We start from the raw sequence: 16,978 nt of genomic DNA, 5'->3' as shown, positions 1-16,978 counted from the left end.
TTCCCCTGGCAGTCATATCCCATGATAGCTGCTCCTTGGTATATGCACCTTCATCTCTCCAATGTCAGGCATCTCCAGCAGCTCTGCTCTTGTCTAGGCCTGACAGATTTTAAATGTTGAGGAAATGAGGAAGTAATGGAGTTGGTATTAAAAAGAAGGAATTTGAAAACAAAATTAATGGCCTAATCACTACTAATTGTTAGACAGAAACTTCTCAAAAGAATTATCTGGCGAGGCACAAGATTTCCCAATGGCATGTTGGGAGATGTGATAGCTCTCCATCACTATTGCTTTCTCGTGTAGGTTTTCTTCTCATTCTTTTACATAAGCATCAACAACTATGAAACATCCTGAGCATTTACTAGACTAAAGGACACACACTTTATCCCTGTGATTAGTTTCTTGAAGAGACACTGAAATGGTCATCAAAATCATGTATTGTTCTGTCAGTTGTCTCTTTACACCTAACAGGAAAAAAAAAATAACTTGAATATCTAGATAGTAAAAAAAAAAAAGTTTTGAACATCAAATGAAGGGCTCACAGATGAAATGAAAATGGGGTAATCTTGTTCCTAGAAAACAGACATAATAGCAGTGCTTTGAGTAGAAAAAGAAAAAGTAAACACTTATGAGACCTTGGAAAGATGGTTACATTATTATTATTATTATTATTATTATTATTATTATTATTATTTCTATTACTATTATTATCGAAAGTGGACTGTTGTTAGAACAATAGATGCTTAGTCATTTTGTTTGGGTAACACTAGGCATTGAACCCAGGGTCCTATGCCAACTAGGCACTCTGTTGAGATATATGCCCAGTCATCTTCTATGTTTAATTGAGATAAAGAATCTCATTAAGTTGTGTAGGCTGAGTTTAAAATCACACTGCAATTGCCTTTCATTTGATGATTCCCTTAACTTAAACCCTCAAGTAGCTAGGATTAGAGGCCTGTACCACCAGGCCCAGCTTAGTAATGTGAAATTTACAATATAAATAAGATGCAGAGTGTATTTCATAGTTATAGTTTGGAAAACTGACTGGTTTCGTAAGTTTTGTTATTGCTCCTTATAACTGAAGAAATTATAGTTTATGAATCAGAATTGATGAATCACTTTTCAGATTATAGTCTCTCTCATTATCGATTAAGTGTTACTCAGTTTCATAGTTCTCTGAACCTTTAACTCAGAGACAGGAATGTTTGTGGTATTACAAACAATTTGTTGGAACCGCATCTAATAAAATTATCCTTCGTAATGTGGACCTGAGGCTCGTATGCACGCAGAACTGGTAGGAAATGAGCTGCAAGCTTTCGCCTCCAAGCTACAGCCTGCTTTTACCCCATTCTGCTATATCCGTCGCCTTAGTAAGGCAGAATGCTCTCCTTCTCTGACTTCCTGGCAGACTAGAGAAGAGTCTGCAGGAGAACAGGACTGGTGGCTTACTGTCTTTTTCCTTTCTGGCCTTTCCTGGTTTGGCACAGCACTGCAACCTAGCGCTTCATACACATGTTAAAACTGGCAGTAAATACCGCTCTTCATTCTTCCTGGGACATCCACACACAGAAATAAACAGAAGTGGCCAAAGATAGATTTCATTATTGCAACCTGCGTGCACGCATGCACACACATACACAAACAAATAAAAATCATGATTTTTCAGATATTTAAAATATAGTACAAGATTTATAAAGTTTTCCTGAGATAACAGTCAACTATAGTAATATTTAATTAAATGAAACTGATTTTGTGGGTTTATGGGTCATTGGAGAATCTGGTGTGATGACTTGGCTTTGATAAAACTGGTACTGCATTTTCAACTTTTGGAATCTGTCCTTTTATCAATATGACAACTTTTCTATTAAAGAAACTTAGGTTGGAGACCGTTCCAGTTCATGTAGATCAAGTAGACTTAAGGTATTGACAGCAGTAGATGTGTGGACCTGCTGTGGATGAGGAAGATGCTCAGCTTGCCTGCTTGTGATGCACAAACTACTCAAGATGCTCACCACAGGCAGTTCTGGGCTTTGTAGACTTCTCAGTCCTCCTGGACTCTCTGAAATTCCTTGAGCTTACCATGTCAGAGAGCACGTGTGTCCTCAGGATGCTCTTCTGGCCCATGACCACTCAGGGACCATGCAACATGAACAGGAAGGACTGGGGACTTATGGAAAGTAGCAATTATTTGAGTACATAAGTGAGCATGCGTCCTGAGTAATCCCGTGTATGCTCTTTGGTTGGTGATCTCTTGCTTCCTCACATGTTGCTTTGTCTGCTCTTCAAGTGTCTGCAAAAGGAAAGAAAAGTCTTAAAGATGACAAATTTTAAGTTAACATCTACAAGTACTTCTTAAGTTTTAAAAGTCAAAGTATACCTATGGAAGATTTATAAGGAAAGTTCTTTAAACTTTCAGTAACTACAATAACCTTTGTTTTGAGCTCATAATGTTGTGCCTTATGTAAATGTCAGGTCGAGGCTTGTTCTCAAGTTTTTGAAGTTAGTAGAAGTTTATTAGTAATATAAAACATTTGAATTTAATAAGTCAAATATTTATTTATCAATAGTTTCTCAAATTCTAATAGAATTTTATGAATTATGTAGGGTTGTTAGGTAAAAATTAGCCAGAACTGTATTGTTGCTGGGAAGTCTGTCTTAGCATAACCTTATAATAATGCCAAAATGAATACCATTATAGTCTTCGTCACAGGGTTTTAAAGGTGCATCTTATCAAGTGATTTTACAACCTTTAGAATTAATGTAGTCATAGTCCAAGGGAGATAAAAATATTTACTATAGAGTGTGTAGATACTGAATTGAATATTACTGCTGTGCTATTATTTAAAGTCCCATCCAGTGTTATCTAAGATATTGTGAACATTTGGCTTTTCTTCTTAAAAAAATTATTTTAGTAAATTTCATATTTTCATCACTGTCCTATTTGGCCACTTTACTAAAGGTTGCCGTGAAAGATTAAGCTGTGAGTTATGTGTGTGTGTGTGTGTGTGTGTGTGTGTGTGTGTGTGTGTGTGTATACATGCCCTTTATTCACCTGTGTTATAGAAGTGACACTGGGGAATTGTTCCTTGAAGACATGAATCTAAAACGGTGCCCTATATTTCATATATCCTGTGGGATCCTATAAAACCATGTAACTTTCTGTAAGACTTTTAGTTTGCTGAATGATCTCTGATTATGAAATGCAGACATTACATCACATCAGTGTAAGATGGCTTTTGTTTTTCTACCCCAGGTCAATCATTAGTGACCCTTTGGCATCCATGCTGGATATGCCTAATCATTTTGTATAAATATCTAAAGCTCCAAATATAGTGGCTTTAATGTATTGGATCCACATTGGGGTGCTAACGTGTGGCCTTGGATACATGAAAATTGGGCATATCTGGAAGGCTGATATAGCATAATTGGTCTCAGAGGGATTAAGGCAGGGGTGATAAAGAAACAGTACCAATAGAATTAGTCTTTATTGTCCTATTGAGAATAGCGGTGGTGACCTAAAGCGATAATACACAAAGAGCCTGACTGTTATTACCTCTACGTGGCTAAACTTGAACTGTAATTGGGTTTGCACCCTGAGCACAATGACTCTTGACACTCTCTTTAATATTCCTGGCTTTAGGCAACATACTTTGATATTTCTTTAGAAACACATAGATCAAAATATATTCATGGTTTATCTACTGAATTTGAAAGCATTAAATTTATAACTGTATAGATATTGTATAGAACCATATTATTAGCTTCTAGTCATTTAAATGTTTTTGTGTTCCTTTTTAAATATCTTGGAAGCACATAAATGTAGCAGTTTTCTCTAGCTTTGTAAAGGCTCTTACATGGATAGGCCTTTTTGACATATTGTATTAAAAACAATAGCATACGATCTTTAAAAGGAGGAGGAAGTGTGAAAAGTAAGCTTTGTATGGTTAAAAAAAGTATCTTTTGGCTTACATTATTATCTGTTCTTGTTTTTGTCAAGGTGATAAATTTGATGCTGGTCTTTAATAACTGGATAGGTCTTGGCTAAACACACACATTCAAGCAAACGAATGCCTAGTGGTCTTAGGAATTAAAACTTAAACAAAGAACATAGGTAGCAATCTTGACTTCATTTTCTTGCCACTTTCTTTTAGCTTGGTTAAAATTATAGTAGTTACTTTCGTTGCAAAGCACTGGATGGTTATTAAAGAATTTCGGAATAACTTGCCTTCTTCCAGAGAGCTAGAGAAGCATTTTTAAAAGATAATACTAAAGGAGCATGCCTTTAGTCCCAGCACTCAGGTGGCGGAAGTAGGAAAATTGCTTCAAGCTAGTGGACAGCTGAGCCTGTGCGGCTTTTCTTAAAAGTGCACACACACGTAAACATTGAGGAAGGTCTTGCATATAGTCACCTTATTCTGATCTTTAATGTCTGACTTTATTTAATGTCTGACTTTTAGAGAACACTTAGTGTCACTTTTTATTTTTATGAAGATACTATATAAGGATTTCCATACCCCTTTCTCTGGAGGTTTGGTTTTGTTTTTTAATTGAGGTCCTTAAGGTTTCAACTCCAGTTTTCCCAGTGTGAGGATCACAGCTCTTAGGCCTCTCAGGCAAGCGCTCTCCAGCCCACTCTGTTTAAGTTTATAATCTAATGACAAGATTCCTTTAAGTTGAATCTACCTTTTGCTTTGGAGAAAGTTCCTGATAGTTTCATGGTTGCGTCAGTTTTTAAAAGAACACTGCAGTTACAATTAAAACTGTCATGGTGGGTCATTATAGTTATAGGATCACATTTGTGTTGATATTTAAGAGAATCTTTAATATAAAGCTTCTCTGATTTCCCCATGCCTTGTACAAAATCTTAATTGTCCTATGAATTGTGATTCCAGTGCCATGACTGTCAGAGCCTTATTGGGTTGCCTGTTATGTATATCAACATGTTATAAGCCAGAGTTATTTGAAAGGAGTTAACCTCAACTAAGAAAATGCCTGTGTGTGTGCGCGTGCGTGCGTGCGTGCGTGCGTGCGTGCGTGCGTGCGTGCTTGTTTGTGTGTGTGTGTGTGTGTGTGTGTGTGTGTGTGTGTGTGTGTGTGTGTGTGTGTGTGTGTGTGTGTGTGTGTGTGTAAGGGGGTACTTTAATTGTGTAAAGGATTTTTTATTCACTTTACATTTGGGCCACCCACCTCCTATAATTCCCCCATACACATCTCTCCTTCTATGAGAGGGTGGACAGCCCCCCCTGGGGGGTATCTCCCCACCCTGGGGCATCAAGTTTCTGCAGGGCTAAGCACATCCTCTCCCACTGAGGCCTGACAAGGCAGCCCAGCTAGAAGAACATATCCCACAGACAGGCAACAGCTATTGGGACCGCCTACTCTCCAATTGTTCTGGACCCACATGAAGGCCAGGCTACAATCTGCTACATATTTGTGGGAGAGGGGTCTAGGTCCAGCCCATGTATGCTCTTTGGTTGGTGGTTCAGTCTTCAAGAACCCCAAGGGTCCATGTTAGTTGACTCTGTTGGACTTCTGTGGATTCCTATCTACTTCCAGGCTCCAATCCTTGCCCAAACTCTTCCATAAGAGTGAAGACCCAGCCCATTGTGGGTGGTATCATCCCTAGGTTGGTAGGGATCTTAGGTTTTATAAGAAAGCAGGCTGAGCAAGCCAGAAAGCACCCCTCCTTCTAGCCTCTGCTTCTTGGTTCCTGCCTCGTTTGAGTTCCTGGCTTGACTTCCTTCAATGGACTACAATATGGAAGTAGCAGTCAAGTATTTTCCTCCCCAACTTGTTTTTGGTCATAGGATTTCTAACACTATGATGAAACACCACCTTGTAATGGCTGTTATTGCTAGCAATCTCTTGAAACACAAACGACCTACAGTCTGCCCTTTGCTGTGTGAAAGGCTATCTCGCCCTTGCTCAGAGGCAGCCATGGAGAAACCTGTAGACCAAGTTAGAATTTTTCTATGATGGTTAACACATAGTTCTTAAAAAGTCTGTGCCTCAAGTGAGACCCTTTCAGTTCAAATCTACCTCCTGCCTTCTAAAGCCTTTATGATCTTGGACCGTTGCTGATTTATAAAACTGGGCTGCATTGGTATTTAGGAAGATTGAATATGTTAAGTCATACAAAGGTTTTATAACAAATTTCACTCGTAAGTATATTGAGGTTTGTGTATTCCATATCCTACAGATCTGTCAGTGGTAAATCTGTCAGTAATTCCACCGGCAAAGAAAACCTTATGGCAACAGTTTTTTTGTTGTTGTTGTTTTGTTTTTTTAACTGTTGGGGACATATAAAAGGGAGTGCAGAGCAAGCCCTGTTTGTTCAGCATTGCCTTCATCTACTGTGGCCTCTGGAATCCTCCAGGCTCTTCCTGTACAGCTCTCATCGGGGTAGTGTACTGCTCAGCTGCCCACTGGTGCCCCACCTCTGTTTCTCCTTGTTGCTAGTCCTTTCCCCATTGGAGGACCCCTGTAATCTCTGTTGTCTTCAGCTATGTTCTATTCTCCCTGTGCTTGTGGTTAATTCCTCTTCAGTGCTTCAGGGCTGGCCATTGGTTGTTCACTGGCTACAGAGAGCAGCCTGTTCTGAAGTTCTCTGACAGGGATGCTTCCGAGCTAGCTTGTATGGTGTGGCAAGGTTACAAAGTAAACTGTTACTCTGCCCACTGATATCTTGGTTGACCTATGAGGACTTTTGTAACCTAGTTACCGTTCTCTGCTATTTTTTCTGCCTCCTTTCTCATTCTTATTTCTAAATAGAATTTCTTACAACTCGGTCATCTGGTAGGACACGCTGTCTTTTTAAACATAAGAATCATCATCAGCCAGGCAGTGATGGTACACGCCTTTAATCCCAGCACTTGGGAGGCAGAGGCAGGTGGATTTCTGAGTTCGAGGACAGCCTGGTCTACAGAGTGAGTTCCAGGACAGCCAGGGCTATACAGAGAAACACTGTCTCGAACCCCCCCCCCCAAAAAAAAGAATCATCATCTATGGGCTCTTTCCCACAGCTTTTTGTGAACATATGTTTTATTAGATCAACATAATAAAATATCTTACATTTTGTCAAGTTATTAAAAGCACTTTCAATACCATTCCATGTTCTTTTGAAAGGAATATATATTAATATTGTCAGGCCTTCTTGGTGAATATAACATTACTTCATCCAACATTGTGTTCTCCAAATGTGACTGAAGCTAAATCATTATGTTTTATTCTGATAGACTGAATAATGAGTTGGAAATGGGCCAGTATTTCTGATGACGAGCTCTAGCCTCACTCTGTAACAGGTAGAGAACGGCACAGACTGAAACGCTCCTTCAGCAGGCTGCGTGCTGCCTCCCCCTCACTCCCTTTACCATGCCTGCTAGCTCTCTGCCCACTCTTCCTCCCTCAGAACATTTCCCTGGTTTTAGCCTTACCAGTACCAACAGGTTCTGCCCATAGAGCTCATCAGTATATGTACAATGAAGGGCATGAAGAAATGCAGGCATTTAATTTAATACCAAAGTGCTTTGCTTATCTGCATGCCAGAATGTTCTCAAAATGTCTAAACTCTTGCTAATGACAGCAGGTACTGAGCAGGAAGATGTCGGTGTAAAGATGCTGATACAAAGAGACACATAATTTGCCAAACAAAAGTTATTGGAATTGAGAATAAAACTCAATATTCTAATTGTTGAGCCTGGAAAAGAAGGTTTCTTAACCTTTGAGGATTTTTCCCCTTGGTGTATAGATCTCAGCTCTCTCCTTTATAAAGTGGGAACATTTAAATGCTACTTTGCATACTTATGTATTCATACTCTACCATGTTGACAAAAAGAACACTGAAGTACAAAATTTTATACATTCCTATCTATATACAATAACATGTGATAAATGTATCTGATTGACATGTACTCTCATTACTTTATATGGAAAACTTGTGCTTGCCAAATCTAATGTATTAAATTCTAGATCAGGTACAGTGTGCAAATCTATAGTTAACTAGAAGCCTCCTATAGCTAAAATAGTTAGAACTATTCAAGATTATGCTCTTCAAAATTAAGGAGGCTGATACTAACTTTTGCTTTGTTTGGTTTTCAGCTACGACAGTTAGTTAATATATGCATCAACCCAGATCCAGAGAAGCGACCAGACATCGCCTATGTTTATGATGTGGCAAAGAGAATGCATGCATGTACCGCAAGCAGCTAAACTGTACAAGATCCTGAAGACGGCAACCAAAATAACTTCAAAGTGCTTTCGTGCAGATCATACCTCCCTGCTTATTATATCTGGGTGTTAAAATTACTATCTCAGAGCTAATGCGCTTTGAATCCTTAACCAGTTTTCATATGAGCTTCATTTTTCTACCAGGCTCAGTCACTTTCCCAATCCACAACTTTGGGGTGCTCAGACTGCATCAAGAGTGCAAGCACAGCAAGAGTTTTTCATGGCCTAAGGTTTGAGAGTCCTGTAGTGTTTCTGCTGATAGATTGTGTTTGTAGACAGTGCCAAACGGTGAAGAACACACACCTGGGCACACGTCCAGAGGGATGCGGAACCTGAGGAAGGACCTGAGTGAGCGTTTTTTTTTGACTTGTTTGCTTTTAAGTCACTTAATGGACATTGTAGTGGACACAATTGTGAACTTCTCTGATTTGGGGGGTTTTTTGTTTGTTCGTTTTTGGTTTTTTTGGGGGGTATTATTTTTTTAAAGTTTGAAATACATGTTCTAGTTCTTAGCATTAGAGTTTTCAAATATAATCCTTAGAATATATGCAGACAGAAACTTTTTGAGAAAGATTTAAAATTTTTAGTTTATACATTCAAAATGCAATGATTAAATGTGAAAACGTAAAGGACAAAATGTGAGTTGGACACTGAAAATCTTGTGTTTTAATGCCTTTGAAAGCCATTTTTGTGTTTAAATGGTATAAATGAACCCATTTTAAGAAGTGGTTAAGGACTTGTTTGCCTGGCGTGATAGTCAATTTTAACATGCATACTGCCCAAGGCTTTGTGTGTTAGTGTACATTTGAAGAATATTCTTGGAATAATCTTGCAGCAACTATAGTTTGATATCTTTACAAATCTAAATACAGTTAACTCATAACCATACACTGTAATGTAAGCATATATTTTTATTCATATATTGAATTGAAGTTTTGATCAGTTCCCCTTCAGAATTTGTTTTTTACTCAATTTACTTTCTTATTTATATTGTGTGTGCATTTTATTCATTAAATGTTTCAGATTTTCTGAGAATGAATTCCCTTTTTAAAAGATATTTGGTATGCCAACACTTTTCTAAGATTGAAACTTTTTTTTAAACGTTTGGGCCATTCTATGTGCATCTGTTCTATCTTGTTAGAAAGAAAAGGCACATGTTAAAATGTGCCTGTGAATGTTGACGTCGTTTGACAGGGCTATAGTTTAAGAGTATGTTTTAGAGCATGTTTAATGATAAGAAGACTGACCGTACTGAAGACACAACTGTTAGGAGAGCAGCATTTCTGAGGAGATGTTTGGAGTAAAGTACTGTATTTGTATATGAAGATGACAGACATAGAGATGCTCATTTTAGTTAAGAAAAAATTTAAAAAGGAGAGCTATTTAGGAAACCCTGAGGTGGAAGTTTGTTTTTCCTGAAAGTCTTCATCTTAATACCAACCAATTTCTTCAAAGAATTGTGGAGCCAAAGAACAGAGTGGTCGTGGCTGTTGCAGAACCCTGTGTGCCGTGATAGAGCGTTGGGAAGGCTTATCCTGCTGGTCGGTTGAGCAGCCCTGTGTTCAGGGAGCTTGTACTCTGGCTGATAGAGTTCCTGTGTTTGTTTTCTCACAGAGTATTCTTTCTATAGTTATTTTTAAATAACTTGTAAATTTTCAAAATAATGTCTTGTCTTTTAATTCACTGTGTATGCTGTCTTAGACAAAGGAAACCTGGTTGTTCTTTTGTCTTGAAGGCTGAACTGGGTGCATCCCATATCTTAGTGACTAATAGCATAGCATCTCCCCAGAGGTGTGAAGAAGGCTGCTTCTGGTGACTGTGTTGTGTTATAGCCATTGTAATGTCACAGGACTGACCGAGAGGATCTGGTGACTGTGTTGTGTTATAGCCATTGTAATGTCACAGGACTGACCAAGAGGATCTGGTGACTGTGCTGTGTTATAGCCATTGTAATGTCACAGGACTGACCGAGAGGATCTGGTGACTGTGTTGTGTTATAGCCATTGCAATGTCACAGGACTGACCGAGAGGAAATATCCCCTGCCTACAAGAGTTGTTCTCTTTCCACCTTTAAAAACCTGGTGGTGGTGGTACGCACCTTTAATCTCAGCACTTGGGGGGGGTGGAACCTGGTGGTGGTGGTACGCACTTTTAATCTCAGCTCTTGGCGGGGGGGGGCAGAGGCAGGTGGATTTAAGTTCCAGGAAAGCCTGTTGTACAAAGTGAGTTCCAGGGCAGCCAGGGCTACACAGAAAAACTTCCTGTCTCAAAAAAACAAAACTAAATGAAAATACAAGACTTATCCCCTTGTAGTGATTTTGCTTTATGAATTTGTCTCCTTAAAAACAAAAAGAGCTGAAGAGCTTAATGGTCAGGGATGGTCACTGTCATTTTATACAAAAGGAAACTTTCTTTCAAATACTTCAAAAACTTTCAAATCAAGTCCATGTGTTCATATCTACCCCCCCAAAAAAGAATCCATTGTGTAAAAACAAATTCAGTGTGATATTTGCAAATGGTTATGGAATTAATTAGAAGTTCTAATCTTAACAATCACCTATAAAATATTCTCTTTATGATTCTGTTTATGAGTAAATTTTATATGAAGTTAAATATTGGAATCGATTTGAGTAAGGTCAAATTAAAGGTACGGCTGATTCGAAGCCTTATTTAAACTTGGTACCAGTTACCCAAGGGAGAATGTGCAGTAACATTGGTTGGTAGGCTGAGGTGTGGGGTGGTGAATGAAGGACACCCTACCTGCAGTGCTCAAGAATGTCCAGTGATTGTAAAGATAGAGAGATGTCACCGCCAAGTTGAGAGCATTCTACAGTTCCTTAGTGTGTCCATTACAAAGCACCTATCTTTTAGCCATATACTCCAGGTGTTGCTCTGAACTTTTCCTCTATTTATTATAGACAAGAAGCTATTATTCACACAGATGTTTATTCTTTTAAATTGAATGTACTGTTCATAACCCACAAATGCGCACTCTTTGCCTCCAATTCCCATAGTACTGTAATATGAATTTCTTTTGTGAAATACTTTTTATTTTGTTATGCTTTAAATATACATGCAAAAGGATTCTGTCATTAGCTTGAAAAACTGTACAGTATCTTAATATAAATATATAAAAATAAAAGATGAGTACTATAAGTTTGAGTATCTGTCAGGTTCCCTCCCTCTCTCCTCTCCAAATCGACCCTTGCTCCAAACCTACAGAAGCAGTTCTCACACAGTTCCAGGACTTTGCTGTCTTGAAGAAACCCACACAGTGAAACAGTCAAAAGTGACAACCTCTCTGGAGACTTTGGGGTTTTATGGTTTGGTTTTGAATGTGCACTATATCATGAAACACGGCTCACTAGTCTCTTCAGTGTCTCCCTTTCTGTCATTGAATAAAAGGCATCTAAACCTTAAGAAAGGGATATTCATTTTTGTGCTTTGAACATTTATAGTTTAAAATTTAAGTCAAAACTTTCCATTCCCCATCGCTGCAATAGGCTGCTACCAAAATCTCAAGAGAATGGATACATTTATTCTTCTCTAAGTGAGGATCACTGCCCTGCCTGCCAACTGGAGGACAGAAGAGCTTGGAAGGGTAAATTTGATTTTACAAGTTAGTTGTTAACTGGCTAACTTTACAGCCCATGACTTGTATTAAAGAAATGTTGGTTTCAGTATGTGAGTAAGGGTAGGTATTCATAGTTGCTATGTGTTCATAATAGTCATTTTTACCTAATTATGATATTTAGTGCTAGTTATAAATTTTATTTATAAAAATCTATGTATTCATTTGGAAAGTCAGTACCAGACTTATATGTTTCAAAGTCTTAATGAGTACAACTGAGGCATCACACATTAGTGAGGTTGATTTTAAAAAAATATAAAAGTAGGAAATCATTTCTGAAGTCCCTCAAATTATCAAAAGAACTTCATGGTGTTCTTTGAACAGATAAATGTAACTGCCTTCTGAGAATGGGAGTGACTGTACTATACATTTAGAGTTAGGATTTTGTAGCTCGGGACTCAAATTATTTTCCATGTCAGAGTTGTAATGCATAGGAAGTCATTCCTGCCACAAGCACACTATAGATAAATTCCTCATTTTTCTTGGCTTTACTTTCTGTGTAAAATTAGGATATAAATCCCTAACTAGATGGACTCACCTCATGTAGGATCCTGTGTAGTTTAACATATCACCTGATTGCTTGATAAATGTGGCCGTTATTACATGGCCACATGTAATATGTGGCTGAGGAAGAATTCACATCTGTCTTCTTGGGCTTTAGCTCTGTCTCTTCTCTCTATCCTCATTCCTACAGTCTCATTTTTCAAATGCCCTGATCTGTTCTTTCCAGTAGAACTTCTGTTCATCTAGTTTTTCTACAAAAAAGTTTCAAGTACTCATCCTCAGCTGACTTTTGGTGGGTTTTTTTTTTGGGGGGGCGGGGAGTAGCCAGATGACAATGTTTTCTCCGGTCTACCTTAACAGAACCAAATGATTCATGTGAGACTTACTCATTCTTCCTTCTTGGTCCTAAATGCCAGTAAAACAAGTCTTTATCTTCTTTATGGGGTTCAACACTTACCATGCCTCTTTCATACTGGTGACTGTAGGATGCATCTCTGATCACTGTGATGTTGCAAGTGCATCCAACCTTCTCAGGCCAAGAGGGAAGGTCAGAATAGGGAAGGACTAGGCAGGAACAATGAGAACGGATGAAGAGCTAAGCCAGAAAAAGCTTCTGAAGCTTTCACAGTGGGCTGTGAAGAGACTAGACACTAAAGACTAGAACCTGAACTTAATGTGCAAAACATTGGAAGTTCTTTAAAGCAGCCATTTGCCTGGGTAAGCAGGATTAAGATGTAAACTAAATAAATAATTCATGAGAAAAGAAAAACAAATGTGGGCAAGCACAGGAACAATGGCTATGAAAGAAATTACTTAATAGCTAGATAAGTTGAGAAGAAGCAAGACCAAGAGGAGATATACAGAAGTTGATAAAGAGTGAGAGCCATTGAAATGTTCCACCTACTCCCCAAGAGCTTGTTAAATATTCCTCTGTACAAGGGCCACTTCCAGTTATGATGAGCATCGTGATGGTGATTGAGTGAGACAGGAAGTGACATGTTAGTCAGTACCTAAATGTAAAATGAAGTCAGCTAAAGAACAAACAGGTGAAATAGCTGGTTGGGGGAGGAATGTTGGGATTACAGTGGTTTATCTGGGACAGTCACAAGACTGAGTAAAATGAGGCAAGCAAAAGACATTTGGAGAACCTTTTCTACTTAAAATAACCAATTATTACTAAAATAGTGTGTTTTAGAGTTTCTATTGCTGTAAAGAGAATAGGCTGGCCTTCAACTCCTGTCATAGGGTTTCCATTGCTGTGAAGAAACACCATGACCAAGGCAACTCTTATAAAGGAAAGCATTTCATTGGGGCTGGCTTACAATTACATAGGTTTAGTCTGTTACCATTATGGTAGATGGAATGGCAGCATGCAGGCTGAAATGGTGTTGGTAACAAAGCCAAGAGTTCAACATCTTGATCCGTAGGTGGAAAGGAGAGTCTGTGTCCCACATTGGGCATAGCCTGAGCATATAAGAGTTCTCAAAGCTGGGCCTTGCAGTGACACACTTCCTCCAACAATGCCACATCTGCTCTAGCAAGGTCACACACATCCTAATAGCGCCACTCCCTATGGGCCAAGCATTCAGATGGCTGAGTCTATGGTGCCATACCTATTCAAACCATCACACCTCCACTGCTGCCCATTATACAATGAATGGACAATTAAGAGTGCCCCCAATCTTGTATAGCCCATAGAGACTGGCTTTCTTTCTCTTGGACATTCTCCCGAGAGCCACAGAAGGAATTAGAAAGCTGGATCACAAAGTGTAGCTAAAATCAAATCCACCATTGAAAAACTGACATGTCAAGACATGCCTTGAAGACAGCATCACTTTGTGGAAAAGCTACCACATAAAGTTGTCAGAGATGCCTGATTTATGAGAAGTACAAACCTCAGGGTTGGAACACAAGAAATATGAAGGAAGAGAAAAATCAAGATAACAGACCACCAAAGGCAATTCTCATGATGAAGTAAATAAAAAACCGAATGGAGTGCCTGGTGAAAAATTTAATACAGTTACCAAAAGGTTAATGAAATTCAAGAGAACGGAGGAAAATGAAACTTAAAAGACCATATACTACACATAGGAGAATGAAGTTTAAAAATAACCAGACAGAAATACTCAAAAGGGTAAGATCTGAAGAAATTTAAAAGTGGAAGTGTGCATTCAAGAACTTTGGGACACTTTTGTATTCAGAATATGGAGTGTCTCCTATAGGCTTTTGTTTGAACACAGACCCCAGCTACTAGGGCTGTTTAAGAGGGTTGTAGAACCTCTAGGAGGGGAGCATTGCAAGAGGAAGTGGGTCACTGGGCTGGGCCTTGTGGTTTTTATAGCCCAGCCTGATTTCTTGGTTTCTTTGTGCTTCCTGACTGCAAATAGAGTATGCTCAGTCATCTTCTGTTCTGCCACTATAACCTCCCCACTAGGGTGGACTGTGCCATCTCAAACCGTGAGCCAAAATAAACTGCTTGCTTTGTATCACAGCAATAAGATTCTAGAGCATAGAACAGCTTTAATGGTGTAATAGGAAACACTTGGGAAAGATCTAGGTAGCCAGACTGAGGACACCTAGAAACAGACATAAACAGAAAAAAAATTAAAGAAAAGAAAAAAAAAAACTTTACTGTATGAAGGATAAGACAAAGTAAAAGCTGTAGATATGGTACAGAAGAGCAGCATCACATTTAAGAGCATCTTTTCAGACTAGCAGAAAGGTTTCTCAACCGAACTCTACAGACCTGGAGAGAATGGAATTCTATTTTCCATGTCCTGAAAGAATTTTCAACCAAGCAACTAAGATCGTTAAACCCAGCAAAGCTAACCTACAAAAAAAAAAAAAAAAAAAAAAAAAAAAAAAAAAAAAAAAAAGGCTGGGAAATAGACACATGGCAAGATCAGCAAAAACGCAAAGGCTTCTTGTCTCCAAGCTTAGATTTATAAAACAGTTTTAAGGGACTTCTGTATTCAGATGTGAGAAAAGATACCATTGCATTATAGAGTAATTTCCCACTAGCAGAATAGACACATAAAAGCAAAACAGAAAATAATCAAACATTACAGCATCAAATTACAAAGATAAACAAGAGAACAAAGACTATGATTATTCAAACTAAACAGAAAGTAAACTACAGAGGTGTCTTTACCTGCCAATAATAACTTGGAGGGCTCAGAATGTAGGTCTGAGGCTTAGATTTTTTTCAAGACCTAATTTAATAAAGGTTCTCAAATGCTTCAACCCCACTTCTAGCCCACTGTCCAAAGGTAGGGAAGAAAAGATGGTAAATAAATCAAGGGGATGTAGTCCAGTTTAGAAGTAGTTCTTTGGGGTAATTCCAGCAGTCCAGTTCAGGATACCAAAACACCAATCAGGAGCAGCGGCCACATCATGAAACAGCCATGCCTCCACAGAATCCGCACGAGGCAGCAGGAGTGACCAAGGGGAAGTTCTCTGCCATGCTTCTCTTAACAACGTGAAGATGCAATAGTAATGAAGTGTTACAAGGCTAGCTATGCAAGTGCCCCCTCACTTTCCATTGAGTCCTACTTGCTTCAGCAAAACATCACTGTGAGTCTGCATCATATGACACAACTAGAAATTTCCATCTCATAGCTTGGTTATAAAGTATTTGTCTAGTACCTGCAGGTCTTTGGATCCAATCTTCAGCACCACTAAAAGTGTTGATGATGATGATGATGATGACAATGATGACGATGATGACAATGACCGTGATGACAATGATAATGACGGTGATGAAGGGGGAGGAAGAGAATACATTGAATGTAATCTACTAGATTCTCCAATTTAAAAGTATGAACTAGCTGTCTGAAATTACAACCAATGAATAAACAAAACACTCAACACCCAGTTAATATTCTGCCTAACAGAATGTCACTTTAGAAGGAAAAAAAAAAGACTTAGTATGATATTCCTATCAAATATTTTATTGAACAAAATTGACTGGAACTACAGGAACTTCTGAAACTACAAATACATGAAAACAAGGCTACTATGGAATGATCAAGTAATTGATTTAAAGAGAAGATATAACTGTAAGTCTGCATGCAACTAATGTCAGAAAATCAAATGCAATAAAACAAACACTATTAGATCTAACAGGAGACATGGGCTCCATTGCAGTAGAAGTGGGGTGATACCCACCTCTCATTAATGGATGGTTTATGCAGATCAAATAGCATGGGAACAGTTTGATTACCTTATATGCTTAGCAGACATCTACTAAACATTCTAGCCTACAAATGCAAGCTACAAATCATCATTGGAGCATAATAAGAGGAATAAAGCACAAATAATAAAACTAGAAAAAAGTAAGAACTCAAAGTTTCGGAAATGACACAAATATGTAGATACCGATTTCCACATTATTGAATGAATACTGTGTTACTGAAGGTGAAGGCAAATGTAAAAATTGAAACCAAATAAAAATGGAAAAGTAACAAGCCAAAATGTGGAATCTAACAAAATGCCTCTATAGGAGTAATGTTTATAAGAACCAGTGCCAGTCCCCTCAAAATGCATCATTCATTTAAAATAAAGATTGTATTTTGTCATACATCATCATAAAGATATAATAGAGCTAAAGAGATGGCT

General features: G+C 38.3%; 1 protein-coding gene across 4 annotated transcripts in view; it reads left to right on the top strand.

The window, feature by feature from the left end:
- Nucleotides 1-11,386, top strand: part of Nek7 (NIMA related kinase 7) — a 135,991-nt gene extending 124,605 nt beyond the window's left edge. For all 4 annotated transcript variants that reach the window (XM_031384090.1, XM_031384093.1, XM_031384092.1 and 1 more), the window contains exon 10: nt 8,098-11,386. In XM_031384090.1, coding sequence (XP_031239950.1) covers nt 8,098-8,208 — 111 coding nt within the window. In that variant the 3' untranslated portion in view covers nt 8,209-11,386. The remainder of the gene's footprint in view (nt 1-8,097) is intronic.
- The last annotated feature ends 5,592 nt before the right edge of the window (nt 11,387-16,978 follow it).

The sequence above is a fragment of the Mastomys coucha genome, unplaced genomic scaffold, assembly GCF_008632895.1.
Source record: "Mastomys coucha isolate ucsf_1 unplaced genomic scaffold, UCSF_Mcou_1 pScaffold1, whole genome shotgun sequence".
Taxonomy (NCBI): domain Eukaryota; kingdom Metazoa; phylum Chordata; class Mammalia; order Rodentia; family Muridae; genus Mastomys; species Mastomys coucha.
Note: the sequence above shows the minus strand (reverse complement) of the source record. Positions and strands in the feature narration are given on the sequence as shown.